This window comes from Biomphalaria glabrata, chromosome 13 (assembly GCF_947242115.1).
Source record: "Biomphalaria glabrata chromosome 13, xgBioGlab47.1, whole genome shotgun sequence".
Classification (NCBI taxonomy): Eukaryota; Metazoa; Mollusca; class Gastropoda; family Planorbidae; genus Biomphalaria; species Biomphalaria glabrata.
In genome coordinates, this window is record NC_074723.1 from 419,033 (window position 1) to 442,487 (window position 23,455).

General features: G+C 35.5%; 1 protein-coding gene across 3 annotated transcripts; it reads right to left on the minus strand.

Moving 5' to 3' along the window:
• Positions 1-1,571: 1,571 nt before the first annotated feature.
• LOC129922384 (uncharacterized) lies at positions 1,572-22,595 on the minus strand. 3 transcript variants are annotated; one of them, XR_008774388.1, is made up of 10 exons: positions 13,686-14,075; positions 13,072-13,219; positions 11,622-11,774; positions 10,056-11,256; positions 8,120-8,311; positions 7,393-7,458; positions 6,479-6,760; positions 5,792-5,901; positions 4,556-4,652; positions 1,964-2,271 (listed from the first exon to the last, which is right to left on the minus strand). XR_008774388.1 is itself a non-coding variant. In XM_056008295.1 (9 exons), the coding sequence occupies exons 6-9, from the start codon at positions 6,501-6,503 to the stop codon at positions 1,835-1,837; spliced, it is 669 nt and encodes a 222-aa protein (XP_055864270.1). In that variant the 5' UTR covers positions 6,504-6,760; positions 7,393-7,458; positions 8,120-8,311; positions 13,072-13,219; positions 14,624-15,011; positions 22,386-22,595; the 3' UTR covers positions 1,572-1,834. The 3 variants fall into 3 exon arrangements, 1 of the variants encoding a protein (XP_055864270.1); XR_008774389.1 differs by lacking the exon at positions 13,686-14,075 and adding an exon at positions 13,486-13,657; XM_056008295.1 differs by lacking the exons at positions 10,056-11,256; positions 11,622-11,774; positions 13,686-14,075 and adding exons at positions 14,624-15,011; positions 22,386-22,595 and having other exon boundaries at positions 1,572-2,271.
• Between the last annotated feature and the right edge of the window lie 860 nt (positions 22,596-23,455).

Consider the following 23,455-nt stretch of genomic DNA (forward strand, 5'->3'; position numbering starts at 1 on the left):
GGTCATAAAGACTCTCTTCCCAACCAAGACTTGAGCAATGCTTTTCCATTCCTAATGAAGTCTTGTTTTCTTACTTCCTTGAAGCCTAATTGTTTTGACCCAGGGGTGGGGGGGCACTATGTTGTAGACTGGGATGTTTGCTTTCTGACAGCATTGTAGAATAATTATATTGTAATAAAATATTTTTCAAATAAAAAAATTAAATGAAACAAAACCTACATCTTGGCTATTAAAATCCAGGTTAATACTGCTATTTGTTATATAATGTATGTGTCACTGTCATGAGATGTATACATTGGATGCTTACATAAACATTGGTTTTGTGAAACATCAGTCAATTGTATTTATGACCCTACTCTAAATGGCCTAGAATGTTGAACATAAGAGTACCAGTTCAATGTTAGAGAAAATAATAGTAAGTAGGGGAGACAATAAAAGAGTTTTAATATGTTCCATCTTCTTGTTTAGTCCACTTTTGTGAATTATAGTTGAAGTTTAATTGTGTTTAATCATATTAGCCACCCAACTCTATTGTAAAAATCGTATTATACAATGCAACTTTTATCTACAGATAATGACCCTGTAAGAAGTTAAGTACCACAATGACCAACTAGCGTTACTTTCCCCAACTACTGTCTGGTGCCCAATAGATTTGGTTGGACTCTCAGGCATCATTCTATGGCCTCCTATGGATCATCTCGGTGAGATGAATGTCTGGGCATTAGCTGTGGTTGGAACGATGTTGCCCACACATCAGTTCCTCCCTCTCCATGCAGCTGATGTATCCAAAGGAACGGCAGTGCCGATACAGTTTGGGGTTAGCGGCATCGCAGGTTCTGCCAGAGTGTAGCACTGGGTGCTGCAAACTGCCTTAGGGTCACCAGCTCCTGATTTTTCCTCAGGGTTGACTCCCGAAGCCTTTTCCATGATTGGGTATAGCTGCAAAGAAACAGAGGTTTGAATTCAGAGTTTTCCTTCTCCTAGGTGGGTAGCCAGCAAGTTGTCATAGCCGGAAGTGGTAATGGATGAAAGCACTCCACTACCTATAAAATTCTTCCAAATGGCATGCATCTCGAATAGCCTCTGACAACCAGTCCAACTCATGGCCTTCATGTGTGGCTCAGATATTGAGTCCGGCGGAACTGTTCTCACTAACAGGAGAAGGGGCAAAGGCGAGTAACTGGCGCCTTAACCAGTAAGCTTTGGGCAGGAGGGGCTCAGGCATCTTAAGAATCAAATATCCCATTCTTCAGCAACATTTGAACCCTTAGATCCCCTCATTTTGGAAGACAAGCACTTAACCTCTCACCCACAGCATCCCAAAGTTAAAATTTATTTAGCATAAATATTTAAATGTCTAGATCCTCTGTTACTATTTGCAGCACGTTTTTCAGCATTATTACATTTTCAACTAACTGTTAACTGTTACACAAGAAATGCTCAAATCTTATTTTCAACTAACTGTTAACAGTTACACAAGAAATGCTCAAATCTTATTGATTTAAGCAAGTACTTATATTGTAATAGTAATAGTAATTAGAAGCCTAATTTTACAAACTTGAATGACAACAATTTGGTTTGGAACCTAATTGTCTAAATTTTTAAAAATATATTTTTATGTTTTAAATAAGCTCAAGACATGCCAACCTATTTACCCAAAAAATTATTTCTGTACACTTGATTTTTGAAGAATTATTTTCATAATGCTTTCTAGTGTCTTTATCAATTGATATTAAGCCACATCTGGGTACTGTTCATGCATTGCTTTTTAATGCCCTGAGTATCAAGCACACTGATCTAGTTCATTCATGTTCAGATTCTATTAGCTACCCTACTAGATGAAATGCCCATACTCATTCCCAGCTATCCTGCAGGAGGTTTGGGATGCAATAATCTTAAATTGCAAAGGAACATCCAGATGGAACAAATTACTGACAAAAGTAAAAACCACACTGACAACATATTTAATAAGAAAGATACCATGATTTAATAAGTTAAAATAAAACATCATGAATACAAACAATGATTCACTTAAGTTTAAAGTCAGATCAGTGAGTAAACACAAGTTCTGTACTGATTCTCTAGTAGACATTTCTATCAAGCTACAATTGATTTCATTGTAAGTCATGTAGCAAGGAGTTGCACTAGATTTGGCGTAGGCTTTGATGACTTTATTTACTGCTTCCAGAAAATCTTTCTCTGTAGCCATCTTCCTATGAACCCTGATAGCAAACATTCCAGCTTCTGTGCCAACACTACGAATTTCCACTCCTATTGATAAAAGCAAATAAAAAAGTAAAAATAAAAAAAACAACAATAGACCTCTTGTTTTTTAACCAATGCATTAACAAACAAATGATTAATTCAAAACTTAGAAAAAAAGCATAAAAACACAGACAATATGGAGTCACTATCAAAATAATCAGTATGACAAGATTCTCAATAAATACTATTCAGATTTATTTCTCTTATAACCACAGCATGGGGGGGCTCAGCAGCCCAAACCAACCTAAGAAAAATAGACAAGGTTCAAAATATTGGTCTAAGGATAATGACAGGAGCAATGAAAACAACACCCATAAGAGCTATGGAGAAAACCGCTGCACAAAACTGGCACAAAAACCATCTCAAAAGGACCAATTTCATACAGGAATCTCTAAGCCTAAAAAAGAAACACCAACTTGAAAAAATTACTCTGGAATCCTCAATAAACTATAATGAATCTCCACCCTGGGACGAAAGCCCTCTTCCTACTATAAGGGACCATATTGAAAACATAAAAAGAAAATCTGTTAACAGAGCTCAAGGAAATAGTGAACTGTTTTCTACATACCAATTACCCTAGCAATCAGTGGATCAGATTTTACACGGATGGCTCATCCCATAAAGCCACCACAAATGGAGGAGCTGGAATACTTATCAAATGGCCAGATGGAGGAAAACTAGAAAAATCCATTGCAACTGGAGAGCTCTCGGACTGTCACCGAGCAGAAAGGGAAGCACTAGCACTAGCTGCTACCATGCTAGCAAATCATCAAAGTTCCCCACAAAGTCAGATTGTCTTTCTAACCGATGCGAAAACAACCCTCCAAAGGTTGCAAAACTCTGATTCCTCTTATATTAAACACCTCAGAACAGCACTTACAAAGCTCAACAACAACAGCAAAAAAACTGTTATCAATGGATACCAGCTCATATACAACTAGAAGAAAATGAGAAGGCTGACACACTCGCCAAGAGTGGGAGAACCAACTCACAAATAAACTCTGCACTCTATCCAGAAGAAATGAAGAAATTAATTGTACATAAAATAAATGAGAAATGGACGAGCTCTCATCCAAATCACAAGAAAGATGACGCTTACTATAAGCTATCCCGACAAGACCAACGTCTTTTGACTCAGGACTGGACACAACAGAATGCGACAACACATATAACGCAAGCTCAAAATTGGAACTAGTCATATGAACACTCCAACATAACAATGAGAACGAAGAAGAAGAAGAAGAATTTCTCTTTTAATGTAAGTTGATTCAAATGGAAATCTAGGTTTACTTCTGTATACCATTATCAAGAGTAGATGAGAAGACATTAACATTAAGAATGTTTGTTGAGAGGAAAGAACATAGTTTGTGAGAGAATTAAATTTGTAAACAATAACGATCATTGTGGTAACTACATTATGATGAATACACAGTTTTTAAAGCTAATGTACATTAAAATGAAGTAATTGCTATCATACATGAATTTGTCAATAATAGAAATAGTATCAAGTATTAGATTGCAGAGTGAAAGTATAAACTTGAATGGAAGAAAGAGAAAGTAGTCAAGTCTAAACATCAAAGTATGACTAGGAAAATCTCAATGTAATGTCTCAACACCAAATATGACTAGCAAAGTCTCATCTCAACATCAAATAGGATTAGGAAAGTCTCACTGTAATATCTCAACATTAAATTTGAGTACTTCTTTGAACCCAGCTTGGTAAAATAGTTTCAATAGCTCTAATAACTTTATGGAGTCTTATGTTCTAAGCAAGTTGCAATCAGGCAACTGATTGTTGGCTTAAAAGGCTAAAAGGCAGCCATAAATGTTTTGTAGTCATTGATTGTCATATGGTTAGAGTTAGTGAATGTTTTATGTAGTGGCTGATTATAAGCTTTCAATAAAGTTTCGCTACTTTGCATTTTAAGGGTTCTTATTTAGGATTTTAATGTATTAATCTGGAGTCATTTAATTTTTTACCAAATAAATATCCTTGCTCTTTCCATTCACTACAAGTTATTCCTTTATTTTTCTAATTATTTTTTTATAGAGCGCATCTTTCATGCTTATAACTTGCTCATGGTCTAATCTCTTATAGTGGAAACTTGGAGTAAAAAGGTTTCTGTACTGCATTTAGAGGCTCAGCAAACACAACTAAGCTCAATTAAGATTTGAGCTCAAGCTCCATTGATAGGGAGCCAAGAGATTTTATCCAAAACAGCTAAACATCACACTCTTTTAACATTGTTCATTACCCCATAAATATAAACATAATAATGTGAATACATACCTGTACTGTTTGGGCATAATCTAGCCAGCAGCTCATAACGAATATCTTTCTCTACACTCATAGATCTAGCATGTATTTTACATATATGTGTACGGCCCTGCAAAATGATAAGTGTCATGTAATAATTCATGAAATGTTAATATTCAATAAAAAAAAAAAGTTATAACAAATAAAAAGTTGTAGTAACATAAAGAGAAACTAAACATTTAATCTTCTGAAAACAGGTATTTTAATTTCGGGATCTTTAGCGTACCTCGGAGTCAACCTAGCTCTAATGGGTACCTAATATAAGTTAGGGAAAAGGAAAGGCGGTTGGTCATTGTGCTGGTGACATGACAACCTTGTTAACCATGGGCCACAGAAACAGACCTTTTCATCATCTGCCAATAGACTTTATTTTACTTTTTAGAAAGCTAATGCTTCCAATTAATACAGTTTCTGTTCAAAGCCATTTAATAAATCCAAAAAAAATATTGGTGGGGCATTGACCTTTTGACCCTAATGCTGAGGTTCAAATGTCTATAACTCTGAAACGATAAAGCAATTGAAATTTAGGTAAAAGTTGGCAACATAAATATCAGACATTTTTAATAAAATTGTGTGGTTTTGGACATTTTGTGTCTTAAATTATTGTTAATTATTATTATTAATTGTTATTATTAATTATATATATCAGTTATAAGCATTCTTGGCTACCAAGTGAAAATACATTTTTACACCAACAATGTTGCCAACAATATTCTAACATTCCTTACATATTTCGAAAAGAAAAATTAAAATCCTTAATTTTCTTTCTTTAAATCATAAAATCACATTGTAGACTAGGTATTTTTGATTTGATTCCACGTTGTGCTTGCTGAGAGCCTAAAGGAAGGGCTCACCGATATCCCCCCCCCCCCCCATATGTCAACAAAAGATATTGACCCAGAATGCACTGTGCTTGCTATAGGAGCATGGAAGTTGTGCTAATCAAAAGCATTAATAATACCAGCTATAATAAACAGCATGACTATTGGCCAGAGATGAAGGCTTCAATTCAGCTTTCATCACCACATTTTGAAATGCATGAACTAAAAATGTAAGTCATTCAGTGTTGCCAGACATAAGCACTGTAATGAACATCTTCACCATCACTTGTTCCATAAGTTTGATGGATCACTGGGTCAACTAAGATGCTGCCCATCAAAGCTTTTCTGCTTTTCTCTTAGTGATAAATCTGAAATGTTGACAAATTACCTTTCTATGTTTCTCTGCTGGCTCAAAACCAAGGACTTTACCGACAAAATAAAACTCTCCATCTAATGAGGTTTGTATCGTCTCTGCTTTTTGATAGCCATGTTGCTTCCCTAAAAATGCAAAATATTTAAAATTTCTTTAGAAAATGTTATGTACTCTTGTTTTCACTATTTTTGTCTAACAGCCTATAAGCATAACTGACACGACTAGAATGACAATTTAAATTCAAAACTAGGAAAGTTTATATCATACAAAGCAAGATAGAAAAAGGTTCATCATGGTCCACTAGCAGGTTACTAGAGACAGTTATCTATCTTAGAAATAATTTTTTTAGAGTGATTATATGTGTACCAAAAAAAAAAAAATTATGTTTCATATCACATTAACAAGCAGTTTGTGACACTTATGCATCAATGAAGTTGCAAGCATAAAAAAAGATTCTACTTCTATAGTATACTAGCATTACCCTTGGTTCTTCCGCCTGATTTGTTCTCAGGCTATACAGTGTTTATTTTGGCTAAAAACTATTTTTTTTTTCTGCACTTCCAATAAAATTTCCTGCATTTTATTTTCAGCCCAAAAAGCCTAGTATCAATTACATTGAATTCATAAAGACACATACTTTTGGTGTTTGAATTCTAAGAACACTTTTCTCCCCATCCTCAAACAAACAAAAATGGTACATACAATCTTCTTTCTTCTTCCTTCTCATTTTTTTATTGGAGCATTCAGATGACTGGACCAGTATATGAGATTATTTTCGCAGTGGTTTCCAAATCAGGGAACTCTCCATATAGTTTTCTTTCTATTGGGGTGTTTTGAAGCCAGTGTCATGTACAGCCTCTTGGTAAAGAGAGCAGTTTTGGAGGAAATGGTCAGCATTCTCTGGTGACACTCCAAATGGGCAGATTTCAGTTTCTGATTTTGATCTTCTGATACATATGTTGTCGAATTCTCATGTGTCTGGTCCTGCAGAAAAAAAAATGATTTTAGATGTTTTTCTCCCATGAAACAGTTCTAAAGGCACATCACTATTCATGATTTAGTTTATCTTTACATATGAAATTTTTTTTTAATTTGGTCAGTTGTAGCACCTTTATCTGGACATGCATCTTATACACATTTAAAAATATTTGACACTTATATTTATAGCCTATCAAGATCAAATAGCCTGGGAACGACATGGCCTAAATTGTGCCCATGTGCCTAATCTCAAAACTCAAACCCTGATTACCACAAACAGGGAGATGCGGTGGCTGAGTAGTAAGGCACTTAGCTTCTGAACCAGGGTCCATGGCTCAAATCCTGGTAAAGACCCAGCTCTATTGGGTACCTGACATTAGTTAGGGAAAAAGTAAAGTGGTTTGTCATTTTGTTGGCCACATGACACCCTCGTTAGCCGTAGGCCACAGAATCAGATAACCTTTACATCATCTGACCTATAGACAACAAGATCGGAAAGGGCAACTTTATTATTTTTTTTTTACCACAAACAGTTTACACAAACCCCCCCCCCCCCCCCCCCTCCTCCAGAAAAGAAAAAAACTTTTTTACTTTCATAAATAAAAAGGATGGTAAATGTTATGTCTATAAAACATTACCTAGAAACAAACATTGCAGTCCTTTTGCTTTAACTGCCTCATCTCAGCTTCGTTAAGGGGAACTACCTATGCACAAAATAAACACAGTTAAATAGATTGAACTCAAATTCTAGAAAGTCAATGAAATTTACATAAAAAAGTTATTTAGAAAATGAACTTTTCTCCAAGTCTTCATCCAGCCTTTCCTTCTGTTTTAATCAGAAATTGCATTGATATTGTCATTACAAGTCCTTTCAAAATGTTTTGAGTCAAGTCTAACTCTATTTTTCAATTATCACACTTGAGATTTTGCTGCTAATCTTTTGCCCTTTGTCAACAATCAGCCTAATATGTGGAAGACATTTGTATAGGCCATGCAGAGCTGAGATTGTCATCTGTGACATTTGTTTTTACACATCAATATTATGCAAACCCTCTTTTTCCATGCATATTTTTCATCATCTGATGCAGACAAAGCTGTTGTCCTTCAAGGATCCAATTGTTTTCTTTTGAATTTTCACCTGTCTTTCAAAACAGGTTTTATTTTGGCCTTAAATGTGTGTTCCACTGCCTTCTTGAGAGCTTAATTGTCTCTTTCAGAAAGCATCAGTTGCCAGCTCCTCTCATCTACACCAGTGCCAGTGTTGATATGTTCTGTCCTCTAATTTGCAAAAAAAAATATCACTTTTTAGCATGAGACGAATAAAAAAAATGCCAGAGGTAGTAAAAAGATAAATCTGATTCAAACCTTATCTTCAACTCCTTGAAAGAAACCCATTGGTGCTTGAATGTTGTGTGATGGATGGGAGACCTATCCTTATAAAGTTCTTTGCCATCTTGATCTAGAGGAGCTAAGAAAATATCCAAGATACCGGCTTTCAAATCTGAGAGTATCTAGCATCGAAATCTCAAGATCACTGCTCCCAAAGTGACTAAACATCTGACAGTAAATAAAGAAAATATAAAAAACAATTAATATTTATTTTTTCTTGTATTGGACAAAGCATGTATTATTAATATTATATTATTATAGACAATAAGGTCTGAAAGGGGAACTTTTTTTTATGCTTTTTTTTTAAAGAAAATTCTAAATAATGAACTGATAGTGAGCTTAACAATGATCCTGTATAAGGCTTGTCTTGGAGTCTAAAGATTAGTGAGGAGTGCAGTATTTCCCATGGCTGCGCAGCCCCAGCAGTGACCTACATATTTTGCCACATCCAGGGCAAGCATAACCATTGTTCGCAGGTGGTTAATTCAGATTTTCTTTTCGCCGTCTGCATTTGTCCTCGGCAGCAGATTTTTTTTTTGGTCTCAAATAAGTATCCTGCTGCCTTCGTGATTGACCTCCAGCTGTATCCTTCTGAGGCCACATGCAACCAGGTGCTCTCTTCTATCTATGTCAGCCAAGGAAAGCTGATGCCTAAGTTGGTCTTTGAAATGTTTCTATGGGGCGCTTCTGTTACGTCAACCACCTTTTAGCTCACCAAAAAAGACTGCCTTTGGCATACGTTCATCTTCCATATGGGATACATGCCCTACCCAGCGTAAGTGCCGGACCATAATACATGATCATGTATATTGAGACATCAACCAATCAACTCCCTGCCTACAACTAAAATAAAAAACTACTTAAACTCATTAATGCATGGCTAAAGCTAGAGCCATGTATCAAAGTTCTTTTCTAAAACTCTATTACAACTGTACAGAAATAAAGTTAAAATGCTGTCAATATGATAATTTGAGTCACTATCTGCTTCATATAGTATGTCAATGTTTCCCACACTGTTTTCCCACAGAAAGCCTGACTAGGTGTTTCACAAACTACTGGAATAATTAACTAGTACATGAATTAATTATTAAGTAAAACAGAAAACAAAACAATTTGATTTTATTAGTCCTTCTCCATAAGGGAAATTCTTTCCTTACAACATCACAATGGACTTTGAACTGATCTAGTTTCTGACAGATCATCCATTAAATGAGCTATCATTACTTCAGTTTCCCACAGTCTATTTAAGTGCAGCAGAATTTTCTGATTATGTTGTAACAAAGTCGAAGTCTAAAAACAGGCTTGAGTCCACAACACATTTTACAATTCATTTGACCAATATCATTCCTGATATTGACAAAAATATGATCATCAAGTATACAATTTCATCAAAGTTAATCAACCTAATTTTTTCACATGTTTTTGTATGCATTTTATGAAGGTCTAGATATATATTTGAAAATAAGTATTACATATGAATATGGTTTATTAGTTTTATAGTTTAATTTAAATAAAAGGAAATAATCCATCCTAAAAAAATAAGCTAAGTGTTCCCCTAAATTCTCCAACTGTATGAAGTGTTGAATAAAACTATTTAGTGAGCCTTTAAGAACATAATTCACTTTTTTTGTAAAGCATAATAGTAATAAGAATTATGTTTACACAACATTTGAATAGTAACACAACGATTATATAGGAAACTAAAAGCAGTGATAAATCTAGGAATAAAAAATACTGATAACAGTGAAAATAATTTCACAACAGTTTTACAAGTTTTAATTAATCTTTTAGACATTTAAAACAATGTTTAACGATTATAAATCTGTCTACTAAAGCAAAAAAAATTACTTTAATTTTCAAATTAAATTATTGTGACCAAGAAAGCTATCACCCTAACTTCAATACTGCTTACCAAGACAGATTGCAACTTATAGTTCGTCCATCGTGGTTCGATGATGACCACTTTGTCATCCAGGGGGCTGAGGGCTTTGCACTGGGGTTTTATGCCTCCTCATGTGGCTGGTGAGACCTATGTGAGCCCGGAATGTTCGGCCGCACACTGGGCAGGTTATTCCAGCTGGAGCTAGTGTCGTGGGCCTTGCTTTTCTTTTCTGGCGTTTTTCTTCTGCCAGCGTTGTTCTTTTTTCCCCAGCAACCTGTGCGCCAGTTTTCACAGCGCGACGCCATGATGCTCTGTCATGTGCCTCTGTCTCCCAGGTGCCTGGGTCTATGCTGAACGCCTTCAGAGAAGCTTTGAGGGTGTCCCTGAAGTGCTTTCTTTGACCACCTTGCGAGCGCTTTCCTTCGCTTAGTTGGCCATACAGGAGTCGTTTAGGGATGCGGTGGTCTTCCATTCTGTAGATGTGACCTGCCCATCGCAGCTGGGACTGCATCAGGATTGTGTGGATGCTTTGCAGACACGCTCTTCGAAGGACTTCTGTATCTGGTATTTTGTCTTGCTATTTGACATTTAGTATTTTTCTCAGACATGTCATGTGGAAGTGGTTTAGTTTCTTTGCATGTTTACTGTACACTGTCCATGTTTCTGAGGCATATAGCAATGTAGGGAGGATGACGGCTCTATAGACCCCTAGCTTGGTGTTTGTGGTGATACCACGTCTGTTCCAGACATTTGTAGACAGTCTGCCGTAGGATGCACTGGCCTTGGCGATACGCAGGTCGATTTCACTATCGATTTTTCCATTTCTGGAGAGTGTGCTGCCAAGATATGTGAATTTGTCCACTGCATTTATATCCTGTCCATTTATAGTAATGCTTGGATCCGAGTAGGCCTTCCCAGGAGCAGGTAGATATAAGACTTCAGTCTTGTTCGTATTGATGGTAAGGCCAAAGTCTGAGCATGCTCTTGAGAAGTCACTGACGATGATCTGCAGATTGTTTTCAGAGCAGGCATTTAGGGCACAGTGGTCAGCAAATAGCAAGTCTCTGATTACTGCTGCATTTGTTTTTGTTTTTGCTTTAAGCCGCCTCGGGTTGAATAGGCCACCATCAAATCTGTATGATATATTTATCAAGACAGATTGCAACTTAGTTTCTGGATCAATGACAACAACCACTTCATGATTTTCTCATACAATGTAGATCAGAGATTTCTGTGTAAAGAAAGGAGATTCAATTCAGAAGTTGCAAGTCAGAAATACAAAAAGCAACACAAATATGTATTTGCAAATACAGACAAAAATATACCACTCAAGGGTGAATTCATTCATAGAAATTTATGGAAGAATACATAGAAATATGAGAAGTAAATAGCTTGATAGACAGAAACATGACCTGTAAATTACTTGATAGGGTTAATGTTATAATTGAAATTTAACAGTAGACTTCAAATAAGAAAAGAATGTCAATGTATGTTAAATTACAGGTTTCACTAGTTTAGCTAATAGCAATTTGAATATTATTTTACACTTGGTAACTACATGCTTCAACTTTACTCTGTGCAAAAGTGCAGTCCTACCTTGATTTCTATCAAGTGATCTCCAGCCTACATGTTTCAGTTCTTTACCAGCCATTAACATAAGACAATCAAAGCCATATTGTAAATCATGTGAACTATCTGAATTGTTCTTCTCTTCTACAGCAAGATGTCTTCACTCAATGCATAATTCCCCTAGAATGAAGAAGATAAGATAATCCATGCATTGTTAACAGAAAGATGTCAATTATCTGTGATGTCATCCTCTGAGCTGAGTCAGCTAGAGCTGCTCCCAATGTTTATCCCTGTCAAGAATGCCTTGCTTTGGCAAGTCTTTCAAAACCTTTTACAACTTACACCTTCAAGTGTCTTTCAATGAACAAATCATGTTGATCCTCTGCCAACATAAAGAAGTATACATAGATATTAGCATTTCAAGTCATGGGCCAAAAGCTCAGTCATTTTTCATTTTGCTTCTATATCAATATTTTGATTTTTTGTCGGCTAAATGATTTGTGTACCTCATAGGAAAACAATGGGGTCCAGGGTTTGAACCTCAATGAAGATTGGGATTTTGAATTTTTAGGGTGCCCCTCAGTCCCCCAACTCTAATGGGTAACTGACTTTAGGTGGGGAAAATTAAGGTGGTTAGTTATTGTGCTGGACACATGAGGACCTGCTCATTAACCACTGGCCATAGAAACATTCCCTTGACATCATTTGCTCCATAGATCGCAAGGTCTGAAAGGTAAACTTTACTTTTTGTAATACTTTTTTAAAAATTAATATCCACTGTGCATACTCCATCCCATTACTTCTTACTTATGTATAATAGATTTCTCTTTTCCCTTCCTTGTGTTTCTTGAATCAAGTTCCTTTTTATAGAGCATTTTGATACCTCCACAAAGCCAATGGATTATATTATTTGTCATAATGTCCAAAAGTAGAAACTAATTACTTTATAATGAGAGTGTGGGTATAAGTGTTGTCTATCCAGTATCCAAAACTACACATTTTTCAAGAAAAAATCAACAAATTAAACATATTGAAAAGGTAATAAAAAATTAACAAGGATTATGTGAAGGTCTTTCCGAATTGTATTAATATTTGTGGTTAAACAGTAGAGTTCTTTTTATTTGTTTAAATAGATCATTAAGTGTAATACTTCAAGACCTATATCTAGTTCCTAATCTTCAGACAGGTGATCATGGATAAAATCTGAACATTTTCATTTCAATGTATGGATTCTATGGTGGAAAAATGTTCTACATCTTCTGCAAAGATCATGCTCTGTTTTATCCACCATGGTCAAACACATCAACCTTAGACAAACAGTATCCACCTTAGACAAAAAGTATCCATTTCTAAATAAAAAAATACATACATATAATTTTCTTTACATATTTAAAAGAAAAAAAGTATCCATTTCTAAATAAAAAAATACATACATATAATTTTCTTTACATATTTAAAAGAAAAAGAGAAAGATTACCTGAGGTGACAGACACCATCAGTATAGCAATATTTTTTTGAGATATCAGTTACTGGTTCGGAAACTGCAGATGGATCAGTCACTGTACAAACTTGGTCAGTAAAATTTGAAAAGTAGACAACTCCATGGTAAACAATAAAATCACCACCTGAAAACACAAATAAACAATAAGAGGATGTAGACACACAAATTATTACAATGTATGATTTTAATTCAATGTGAGCCAAAGGAATAGTTATAACCTTATATAGCCTTAAACACATCAAACATTTGAACTAGTGGCCAATAGTGCACCACATTTTAAGGATAAATGTATAAAATATACAGCTATTTTACTTGAATAAATGTGAATATTAAAGTCAATATAAACAAATATGAGACGTGTGACAAAAGTTTAACTTAAATATTACATACTGTTTGCGTTTTTTTTTTCTCTGTGTTCTCATTATAAATTGTAGGGTTCAGATATATATATATTTATCGAAGATGAACTCCATTCTTTTCAGATCAGGCAGCTTTCCATACAATCTTTATTCTAAAGGACTGTTGGGGGGCCAGTATTTTGTATGGGCCTCATGATAAAAAAAAAAAAAATTTTTTGTAAAATGTTTTACTTATTTCGGATGTTCCTTCAGAGTTGAAGATAATTACTTCCTAGTCCAAACCTCCCGCAGGACGGCGGGGGATGGGAGCGGGCAGGGTTTGAACCCCTGACCATCGATAAGTCCGAACGACAGTCCAGCGTGCTTATCCAGATCTCTTCACTTATAATCTTGTTCTACTGAAAGTGCTTACACAATCACAAAGGATGAGTTCAAGGTATTCCGAATCAATTTTATTGTTAGACCTAGATTAGATCTAGATCTACTAATAACTAATCTAGACTAGATTCTAGATCTATATTCTAACTATTTAAGTTAGCATATCTAGACTACTATATTCATAATATTGTTTGACATAAATGTAGAATCAGATTGAATAGTCAATATTTATTATTGTCGAGGGCAGTGTTTCTCAAACTGTGTACATATATTATTATAATGACTCAAATGTAGGCCGCCTTAGCAGACGCTCAGCAGTTCTTGAATTGGTAACGATTATAATAAGCGATGTGTTTGTAAATTTTGTAGGTGTATGCTAATAATAACAAATTATTACTAAGCCTTAGTCATTGTTATCCATGGAGAAATACGTTGGTAAGAATGAAACTGCGAAAGCGTTCAATGAAAAGCATGGAACCAAACAAAGGTACAAAGAAGATTACATCGGATATGGTTTCATATCTTCAGGACCTGAAGATTCTCCATTGTCATTCTGTCTGATCTGCAATTCAGCTCTGTTGAATGAGGCGCTTGTTCCAAGCAAATTGAAGAGACACTTAGAAACAAAACATCCAGCTGTAAAAGCGCAACCGAAGGAATACTTCGAAAACATCAGGTCCCTTCAAGTGGATGAATCCACTGACATTAGTGCAAAGCCCAGTTGTTAGCTTTTATTCAGTTCATAAAGGATGAAAAATGTGTCAACAAATTCTTATTTTGAAAAGACTTACCAACTACGACCAAAGGCGAAGATTTTTAAGTGGTGAACGAAAACATTTTGCTATTCAAAGTACAGTGAAGACAAACTGTGTCAGCATTTGCACCGATGGCTGTCCTACCATGCAGGGAAATAGAAAGGGATTCTTCACTCTTGTGCGTCAAGAAAATCCAAATGTATTAGTTGTTCACTGCATGATCCACAGAGAAGCTCTTGCCTTCAAATATTTGATGTCTGTTCTGGATCAAGTGATTGAAGTTGTAAACTTCCTCAAATCTCGACCGCTTGCATTCTGACTTTCCTCAGAGCTTTGTGAAGCAATGGATTCAGACTACTAATTTCTCCTGTATCACACCAACGTTTGTTGGCTCTCAAGGCTGAGCTGATTTCATTCTTGGAGGCTGAAAAAAAAAAAAAAAAAGACTTTGGATTTTCTATTCATGACGAGATTTGGTGGGTTAAGGTGACATTTCTCTCTGATTTATTTGACAAATTAAATTCATTGAATTGAAGTCTTCAAGGACCATCGGAAACCATCATCATTGCATCCTCAAAACTAAAATCATTTGGTTAAAATTGATTGTCTTTGTGGCAAAGTAAAATCACGAAAGGACTGCTTTCGTACTTACAATGAATGTGCTTCAAATAAAGAAATCACCCCCGAAATTCTGGACACTTTGAAACACCTGCAGTCAGCATTGCAGCATTACTTCTCAACAGTTTGAAGTAATGAATATAAATGGGTCAGCTCTCCATTTGGAAACAATGAAGCTACAAATTTTACAACTAAAGAAGAAGAGCAGCTCAATGATTTAAAAAACGATGCAATTCTTAAGTCAAGTTTTCAGAGAAAGCCTGGATGTGTTTTGGATTTCAATCAACAAGTTATATCCTGTAATCAATTTAAAAGCAATCAAAATAATTCTTCCATTTACATCTTTATGGTTTTGTGAGTTTGGATTTTCAGCACTGACTGAAATCAAATCTATGAAAAGAGAGAGACTTCTTACAATAGACGATGAAATGCGAGTTTGTTTGTCGACTTTGGAGCCTCGATTAGATCGCATTTGCTCTCAAAAACAGGCACAACATTCACATTAAACATAATACTTAAAAACAGGCAAAATCTTTTTTCCTTTTTATTATAAAACATCTGTTGCTCTTTGTGGTGTGCCGCGAAATTTTTGTAGTTTGTTTACTGTGCTGGCAGACAAAAAAGTTTGAGAAACACTGGTCTAGAGCTAGATCAACATTGTTGTAACATATAATGTAGGCCTACATAGATTGTGATAGAGATCTACTCTCTACTCAAGCCTTCAAGGTCTAGTATTCTAGATGTAGATCTATGGCTACATAGATCATAGATATATTATATACAAAATCTGGATGATGTCTCAGATTAGAGTGTGACTAGATCTAGAGTCTAGCCTATATAATGCTTAGGCTTAGTAGATCATTCTAGATCTCATCTAGACTCTATAGAATAGATCTAGAAAATCTAGATAACATCTAAAATCTACATCTCTCTGTTGCTGCATATTTTAAGCATATGAAACTTAATTTTTATCTAATAGATATAGCTAGATCTAGTCTTCACTTCTAGGTCACTTGATAAGATAAATAAATTTAGCTTTTATGTAGCACTACTTTCATGCTTATAGTTATAGCATGCTCAGAGCGCTATGGTCCAATCTCATTGGTGGACCGGAGGGGATGGGGTATCTGGGAGGTTTTCAGTGCTGCCTTTAGGCGCTCATTAAACACATCTCTGCACAAGATATATTTGGACTATAGTTACAGATAATAGTTACTTATTATTAGATACTAGTATTATATAGATCAGATCTAGCATCTAAACCAAAGAAAACTTTACTATCCAGTTTAGATCTAAGTCTAGGGCTGAAGACTTTTTAAAGTTTTTTTTAGGACTAGGTTCATCAAGACTAGTAACTTGTTGATAAATCTAATGGTCCTAGATCTGTGTTTCTTTTACAACTTTCAAATGCTCTTTAAGATTTGAAGCTAATTACACCTTAGCCCAAACCTTTTGGCTGTTGCGGCTGAAGCACTTCACTAGTCTCAATTGAATTTTTGGTGTAAACTAGGGTTTTGAATTTCTATATTTTTAGGATGCTTCGAAGTCCAACCAATTCTTTATATTACAAGAGTTCTACATCTATTATTAAAATGTTATTGCTATTTTTACTTTTGAAAATGTCTACAGGCTTACAAGAGTTTAGCAGCTTACAACCAGTTCCTAGATGGTTGGGTTCAAGATGTTATGGCTTTTAAACCACTAGCAAAGGTAAGTAATAAATATTGTTATATTATAGTTAATATCTTGATATTCAAAGGTATTTACATGTATATGAGACCAATGTCTTGATATGTACAGGTATTTTAAATAATTTTTTTTTCTTTTTAATAGGTCTTCACTCTCAGTGGTTAGCATGTACTGCAGCCCTGGATAGTAATAAGTCAAGATAATAGTGAACAAATAGATGCTATCTTACTAGATTTTTCTAAGGCTTTTGACAAAGTTCACCACCATAGTTTGCTTAAAAAATTAAAATATTTCGGCATTAATGGTCCACTGCATCAGTGGATTAAAGATTTTCTGATAGGGAGAGAACAAACTGTAATAATAAATGGCTCTAAATCAACACCGATAACAGTAAACTCAGGTGTACCTCAAGGAACAGTCTTGGGTCCACTACTATTTTTAATTTACATAAATGATTTACCAAATTGCATTACTTCAGGAACAAAAGTCAGATTATTTGCAGACGATTGCATAATATATAGAACAATAAAAACAACACAAGACACAGATATTTTACAAAGAGAATTAGATGAATTACAGAAATGGGAATCAAATTGGAGCATGTCTTTCCACCCAGAAAAATGTCAGTTGTTAAGAGTAACAAAAAAACTAAAACAAATTAATTCCCCTTATCTTATTCATGGCAAACCAGTAACACAGGCTAAATACGCAAAATACCTAGGTGTTATAATAAATGAAAAACTATCATGGAATCCACATATTGATGAAACTACAAAAAAATCAAACAAAGCATTAGGATTTATTAAAAGAAATTTCTATAAATCAAATAAGAACATAAAACTAAAATGTTATTTAACCTTGGTTAGGCCAATAATAGAATATGCATCCTCCGTTTGGGACCCCTCAACTCAAGAAAACATTAAGAAACTGGAACAGACACAAAATAGAGCAGTGAGATTCATAACAAACGAATATTCACTAGAGTAACACCTTTAGTAAAATCACTAAATTTAGAAAGCCTTCAGGACAGAAGGCTCAAAAGTAAAGTAGCAATCATACATAAAACACTGAACCATAATCTTCAAATACAAAAACAAAATTTAATAAAATACTCTGAAAGACACAAAGATAAAGGCACATTCCTCGTCCCATATGCTAGGACAAATTTGTACAAATACTCCTTCTTCCCTAGTACTATTAGAGCATGGAATGGGTTACCTGAGCTAGCCAGGAAAACCAGGGACTTGGCAGAATTTAAGTCATTGGTTAATATGCATGACGCGTAGGACGTAATCATCTTCTTTTTTGAAGTAACGTCTGTATTATATAAGAAGAAGATGGTATTATTCTATCAGCCCACTGTTCTTGTATAGTTGGACTTGGTGAGTCCTGCACTCATGTGGCAGACATGGCTCCTTGTCAAATAACCTACTCACTGAAGCCCAGGCTGGCTTTAGAAAAGGCAGATCAACAGAAGATCAAATTGCCTTCATCACACAAGAAATAGAAGACGGCTTTCGAGAATAGAAACCAACAACAAATGTGTGGGTTGACTTAGAAAAAGCATTTGACAAAGTCTGAGAACAAGGTCTCTTGCTCAAGCTAATCCAGCATCACATATCCCAAAGAATGTACAACTGGATAAAGGAATACCTAAATAATAGAAAAGCCTTAGTTTGCATGCAAGGACAAAGAAGCCACACAGTGGGTATAAAAAATGGCGTCCCCCAAGGAGGAGTCCTATCCCCAACACTTTTCCTAATATTCATAAACGATCTAAATCAAACCCTACCTAGAAAAGTTAAAAGCAGCATGTATGCAGATGACCTTGCCATAATTAGCACAGAAGAATATGTAGGAACATCGAAATTTCGATTACAAGATGCTCTTGATAAACTCAATAATTGGTCCAAAGACTGGGGCATGTCCATCAACACAAAAAAGACCACATATACCATATTCTCACTGTCAACAAAACAACAAACAATAAAATTAACATTAGATTTGGAAGCTTTAGATAAAAATGACAGCCCTACTTATCTTGGAGTCACCTATAACCCGAGACTAACCTGGAAAAACCAAATAGATAAAACACAGAGAAAAGGCATCCAGAGACTATCCCTCTTGAAAAAATTAGCTGGCACAGATTGGGGAGCTAATCACAACATCCTGAAAAAGACCTATACCAGTTATGTAAGACCTGTACTAGAATATGGTGCCAAAGCATGGGGCTCAGCAGCCCAAACCAACCTAAGAAAAATAGACAAGGTTCAAAATATTGGTCAAAGGATAATGACAGGAGCAATAAAAACAACACCCATAAGAGCTATGGAGGAAACCGCTGCCCTGATCTCTCTGGATGAAAGAAGAGAAATAAAAATCCTTTCCCAATTCACTAAATTGGAAACCTTGGAGAGGCACCCACTCAGAACAAAAATCCACAAAACTGGCACAAAAAAACGTCTCAAAAGGACCAATTTCATACAGGAATCTCAAAACCTAAAAAAGAAACACCAACTTGAAAAAATTACTCTGGAATCCTCAATACACTATAATGAATCTCTACCCTGGGACGAAAGCCCTCTTCCTACTACAAGGGACCATATTGAAAACATAAAAAGAAAATCTGATTACAGACCAACAGAGCTCAAGGAAATAGTGAACTGTTTTCTACATACCAATTACCCTAGCAATCAGTGGATCAGAGTTTACACGGATGGCTCATCCCATAAAGCCACCACAAATGGAGGAGCTGGAATACTTATCGAATGGCCAGATGGAGGAAAACTAGAAAAATCCATTGCAACTGGAGAGTTCTCTGACAGTCACAGAGCAGAAAGGGAAGCACTAGCACTAGCTGCTACCATGTTAGCAAATCATCCAAGTTCCCCTCACAGTCAGATTGTCTTTCTAACAGACGTGAAAACAACCCTCCAAAGCTTGCAAAACTCTGATTCCCTTCATATTAAAAACCTCAGAACAGCACTTACAAAGCTCAACAACAACAGCAAAAAAACTGTTATCCAATGGATACCAGCTCACATACAACTAGTAGGAAATGAGAAGGCTGACACACTCGCCAAGAGTGGAAGAACAAACTCACAAGTAAACTCTGCACTCTATCCAGAAGAAATGAAGAAATTAATTGTAGATAAAATAAATGAGAAATGGACGAACTTCCATCCAAATCACAAGAAAGATGACGCTTACTATAAGCTATCCCGACAAGACCAACGTCTAATCTTTTGACTCAGGACCGGACACAACAGAATGCGACAACACATGTTCCGGAAGCTCAAAATTGGAACCAGTGAAATCTGCCCATGTGGAGTATCACCAGAAAATGGCGACCACGTCCTCCAAAACTGCTCTCTCTACCAAGAGGCCTGCATAAGACATTGGCCCCAAATCACCCCAATAGAAAGAAAACTATATGGAGAGCTCCCTGATTTGGAAACCACTGCGCAGTTCATCTCATGTACTGGTCTAGTCATATGAACACTCCAACATAACAATGAGAACGATGAAGAAGAAGAAGAAATGTGGCAGACACTTTATTTATGCTGGAAGCCAACACCAGGCTAAAAGAGAGTAAGACAGTTACAGGCTTGTTATCTTACTGGATAAATCCATCAGAGCTTAAAAAAGTGTTGCCAACTAAGGTTTCTGAGATTGATATCCCCTCATTAAAAAACAAAAAGTTAAATTTGATTCTCTTGTGAACAACACTTCTAAAAATAAAAATTTAAAGGCTATTAAATCCAAAGAAACTATAAAGCTTAGTATAAATACTTTTAATTCATTTATTGAAAGTAATGAGTTCCAATCAGATATTTTACTGTGTTGTGCTAATAGGAAGAATAGGTTTGTGCCTGTGCTTTAATGCTGCTAGGTCTCTCAATGAAAATTTCAAAACAGTCATTTATTACTGTCATCTTCCTGTCATAAGTACAAATAAATTTTTTGGGCCTGAGACTCTCCTTATTGGGCCAGAAAATCAAATCGGGTATGTCGACATACATAACATCCAAAACAGTACATGAATATCTTAGATCAGGGGTGGGCAACCTTTTTGTATCAAGGGCCGCATTATTTTAAAAATTGGGAATGGCGGGCCACATATTTATATACAACTTATAGAGACACTCTAAGCTAACTGTGTAGAATGTCTTTTAATTCATATTTACACTGTATTATATTCACGTTTCTTTTTTTTCCCCACACTTCACGTTAAGGAATTACAACAAGAGTTAGCAATTATTTAAACCAATTTTACGATTTTTTTTTTCAAATTGCTGTTGTCATTTTACATTAAAATATCCTGACAAATATACAGTTGTACTTAATGTGCAGTATTTTACTTTTTACACTCGTGCATGATGTTCCGGAACTGTGGAACTAGCTTACTAGTTTCTATCCTTGTGACTGCTGTCAAATTACAGTCAGTCAAAATCGACCAGTAGTAATGCTTGTTTAGTCTCCACAAAGGAAAAGGCTTGTTCACTGAATGAGACAATATATGTTCTGGAAGTTAAATGTCGGGACTAGAGAAACTTGCCCATCACCAGAGAATGCTGACCATGTCCTTCAATGGTGCATTCTAAATCAAGAGACCCGAACAAGACTTTGGCCCAAAAACCCTCCTAAAGAACAAAAACTAAAAAAACAAATAATTTTTATTTGTTACTACTAGGTTTAAATCTATTGACTAGATCTAGTGAAATCTAGTCTAGATTATTATAGATCTACTTGATTATCTATCCTTTTCTAATTCTAGGGCTCTACTCTAGTCACACTAGATCTTGTATATAGTTCTAGATCTAAAATAATTTAAGAGTCTACTAGTACTAGTCTAGATCTATATCTAATAAGTCCTCTATGTCTAAGAACACAGATTATAATAATTATATTAGAGATCTAAATATTTATGTCTAAATCTATAGTCTATAATAGACTTATTAAGAACTAAATTTACATAATGATACATAGAAATCTAGAATCTAGAGATCTATCACCTTCTAAGTCTATTTCTAGATAGATCTAGAGCCTACTTCTAGATCTAGTTATCTAGTGCTAGCCCTACTTCTAGATCTAGAAACTAATTTAGACTATGTAATAAGAAAAGTAGATCTAATAGCCTTATTTAGCATGATCTATGAAAGTATGATAATCTATCAAATCATCTAAAATCTAAAAAACAATCTAGTTTTTTTATCTAGACTAGATTAGATCTAGACCTATTGAAATCTATTCATTCTAATCTAAATCTAGTCTAGATTCTAGATCTAGAAGTCTAGTGACCTAGACCTATCTAGTAGCCTAGTCTAGACTAAGACTAGATTCCTAGATTGTCTAGGTCTAGATGATGATAGATAGATCTAGCCATCATCTAGATCTAGTAAATTCTAGTAGAGTCCTAGAGTACTGTAGTAGAGCCATTGTCGTGAAAAGAAAGGGATTTGAATGGAATATTTGGCTAATTAGCACTTACTAGATTCTAAGAATAGATCTAATTCTAATATCTAGACCTAGACTACTAGATCAGTAGATCTAGAGATCTATGTCTAGAACTAGATGTAGATCTAGTCTTCAACCATTTCTTCGTAAATTTAGGACACACCGGGTCCGGAAGTAGATGAAATGTAAACAATAAACACAGACCTATATATATTTTATTTTGCACTCAGTATTTTCAATTCGCACTATTAATAAATAATAATAAAATGGCAATTTTTTTTTAGTGTCGGAATTCAGACTTGGTGGAACAAAAAATCGTGAATGCGGAACGGCGGAACATGTGAGCTTTTTTTGATGATTTTGCGGGCCATTTCAGCATAATGCGGGACTATAGGCATGTCTGCTGTAGGTGTCAGCAGGCCGCATAAAACATTCCGCTGGGCCACATTTGCCCACCCCTGTCTTAGATGCAGTTGTGGGATGAATTTTAAACATATCAGCTAATACATAGGCTGGTTGAACAGCACTCACAAAGCTCAACCACAACAGCAAAAAAAATGTTATTCAATGGATACCAGCTCACATACAACTAGCAGGAAATGAGAAGGCTGACACACTCGCCAAGAGTGGGAGAACAAACTCACAAGTAAACTCTGCACTCTATCCAGAAGAAATGAAGAAATTAATTGTAGATAAAATAAATGAGAAATGGACGAGCTCCCATCCAAATCACAAGAAAGATGATGCTTACTATAAGCTATCCCGACAAGACCAACGTCTAATCTTTCGACTCAGGACCGGACACAACAGAATGCGACAACACATGTTCCGGAAGCTCAAAATTGGAACCAGTGAAATCTGCCCATGTGGAGTATCACCAGAAAATGCCGACCACGTTCTCCAAAACTGCTCTCTCTACCAAGAGGCCCGTATAAGACATTGGCCCCAAATCACCCCAATAGAAAGAAAACTATATGGAGAGCTCCCTGATTTGGAAACCACTGCGCAGTTCATCTCATGTATTGGTCTAGTCATATGAACACTCCAACATAACAATGAGAACGATGAAGAAGAAAAAAGAAGAATAGGCTGGTTTACCTAGAA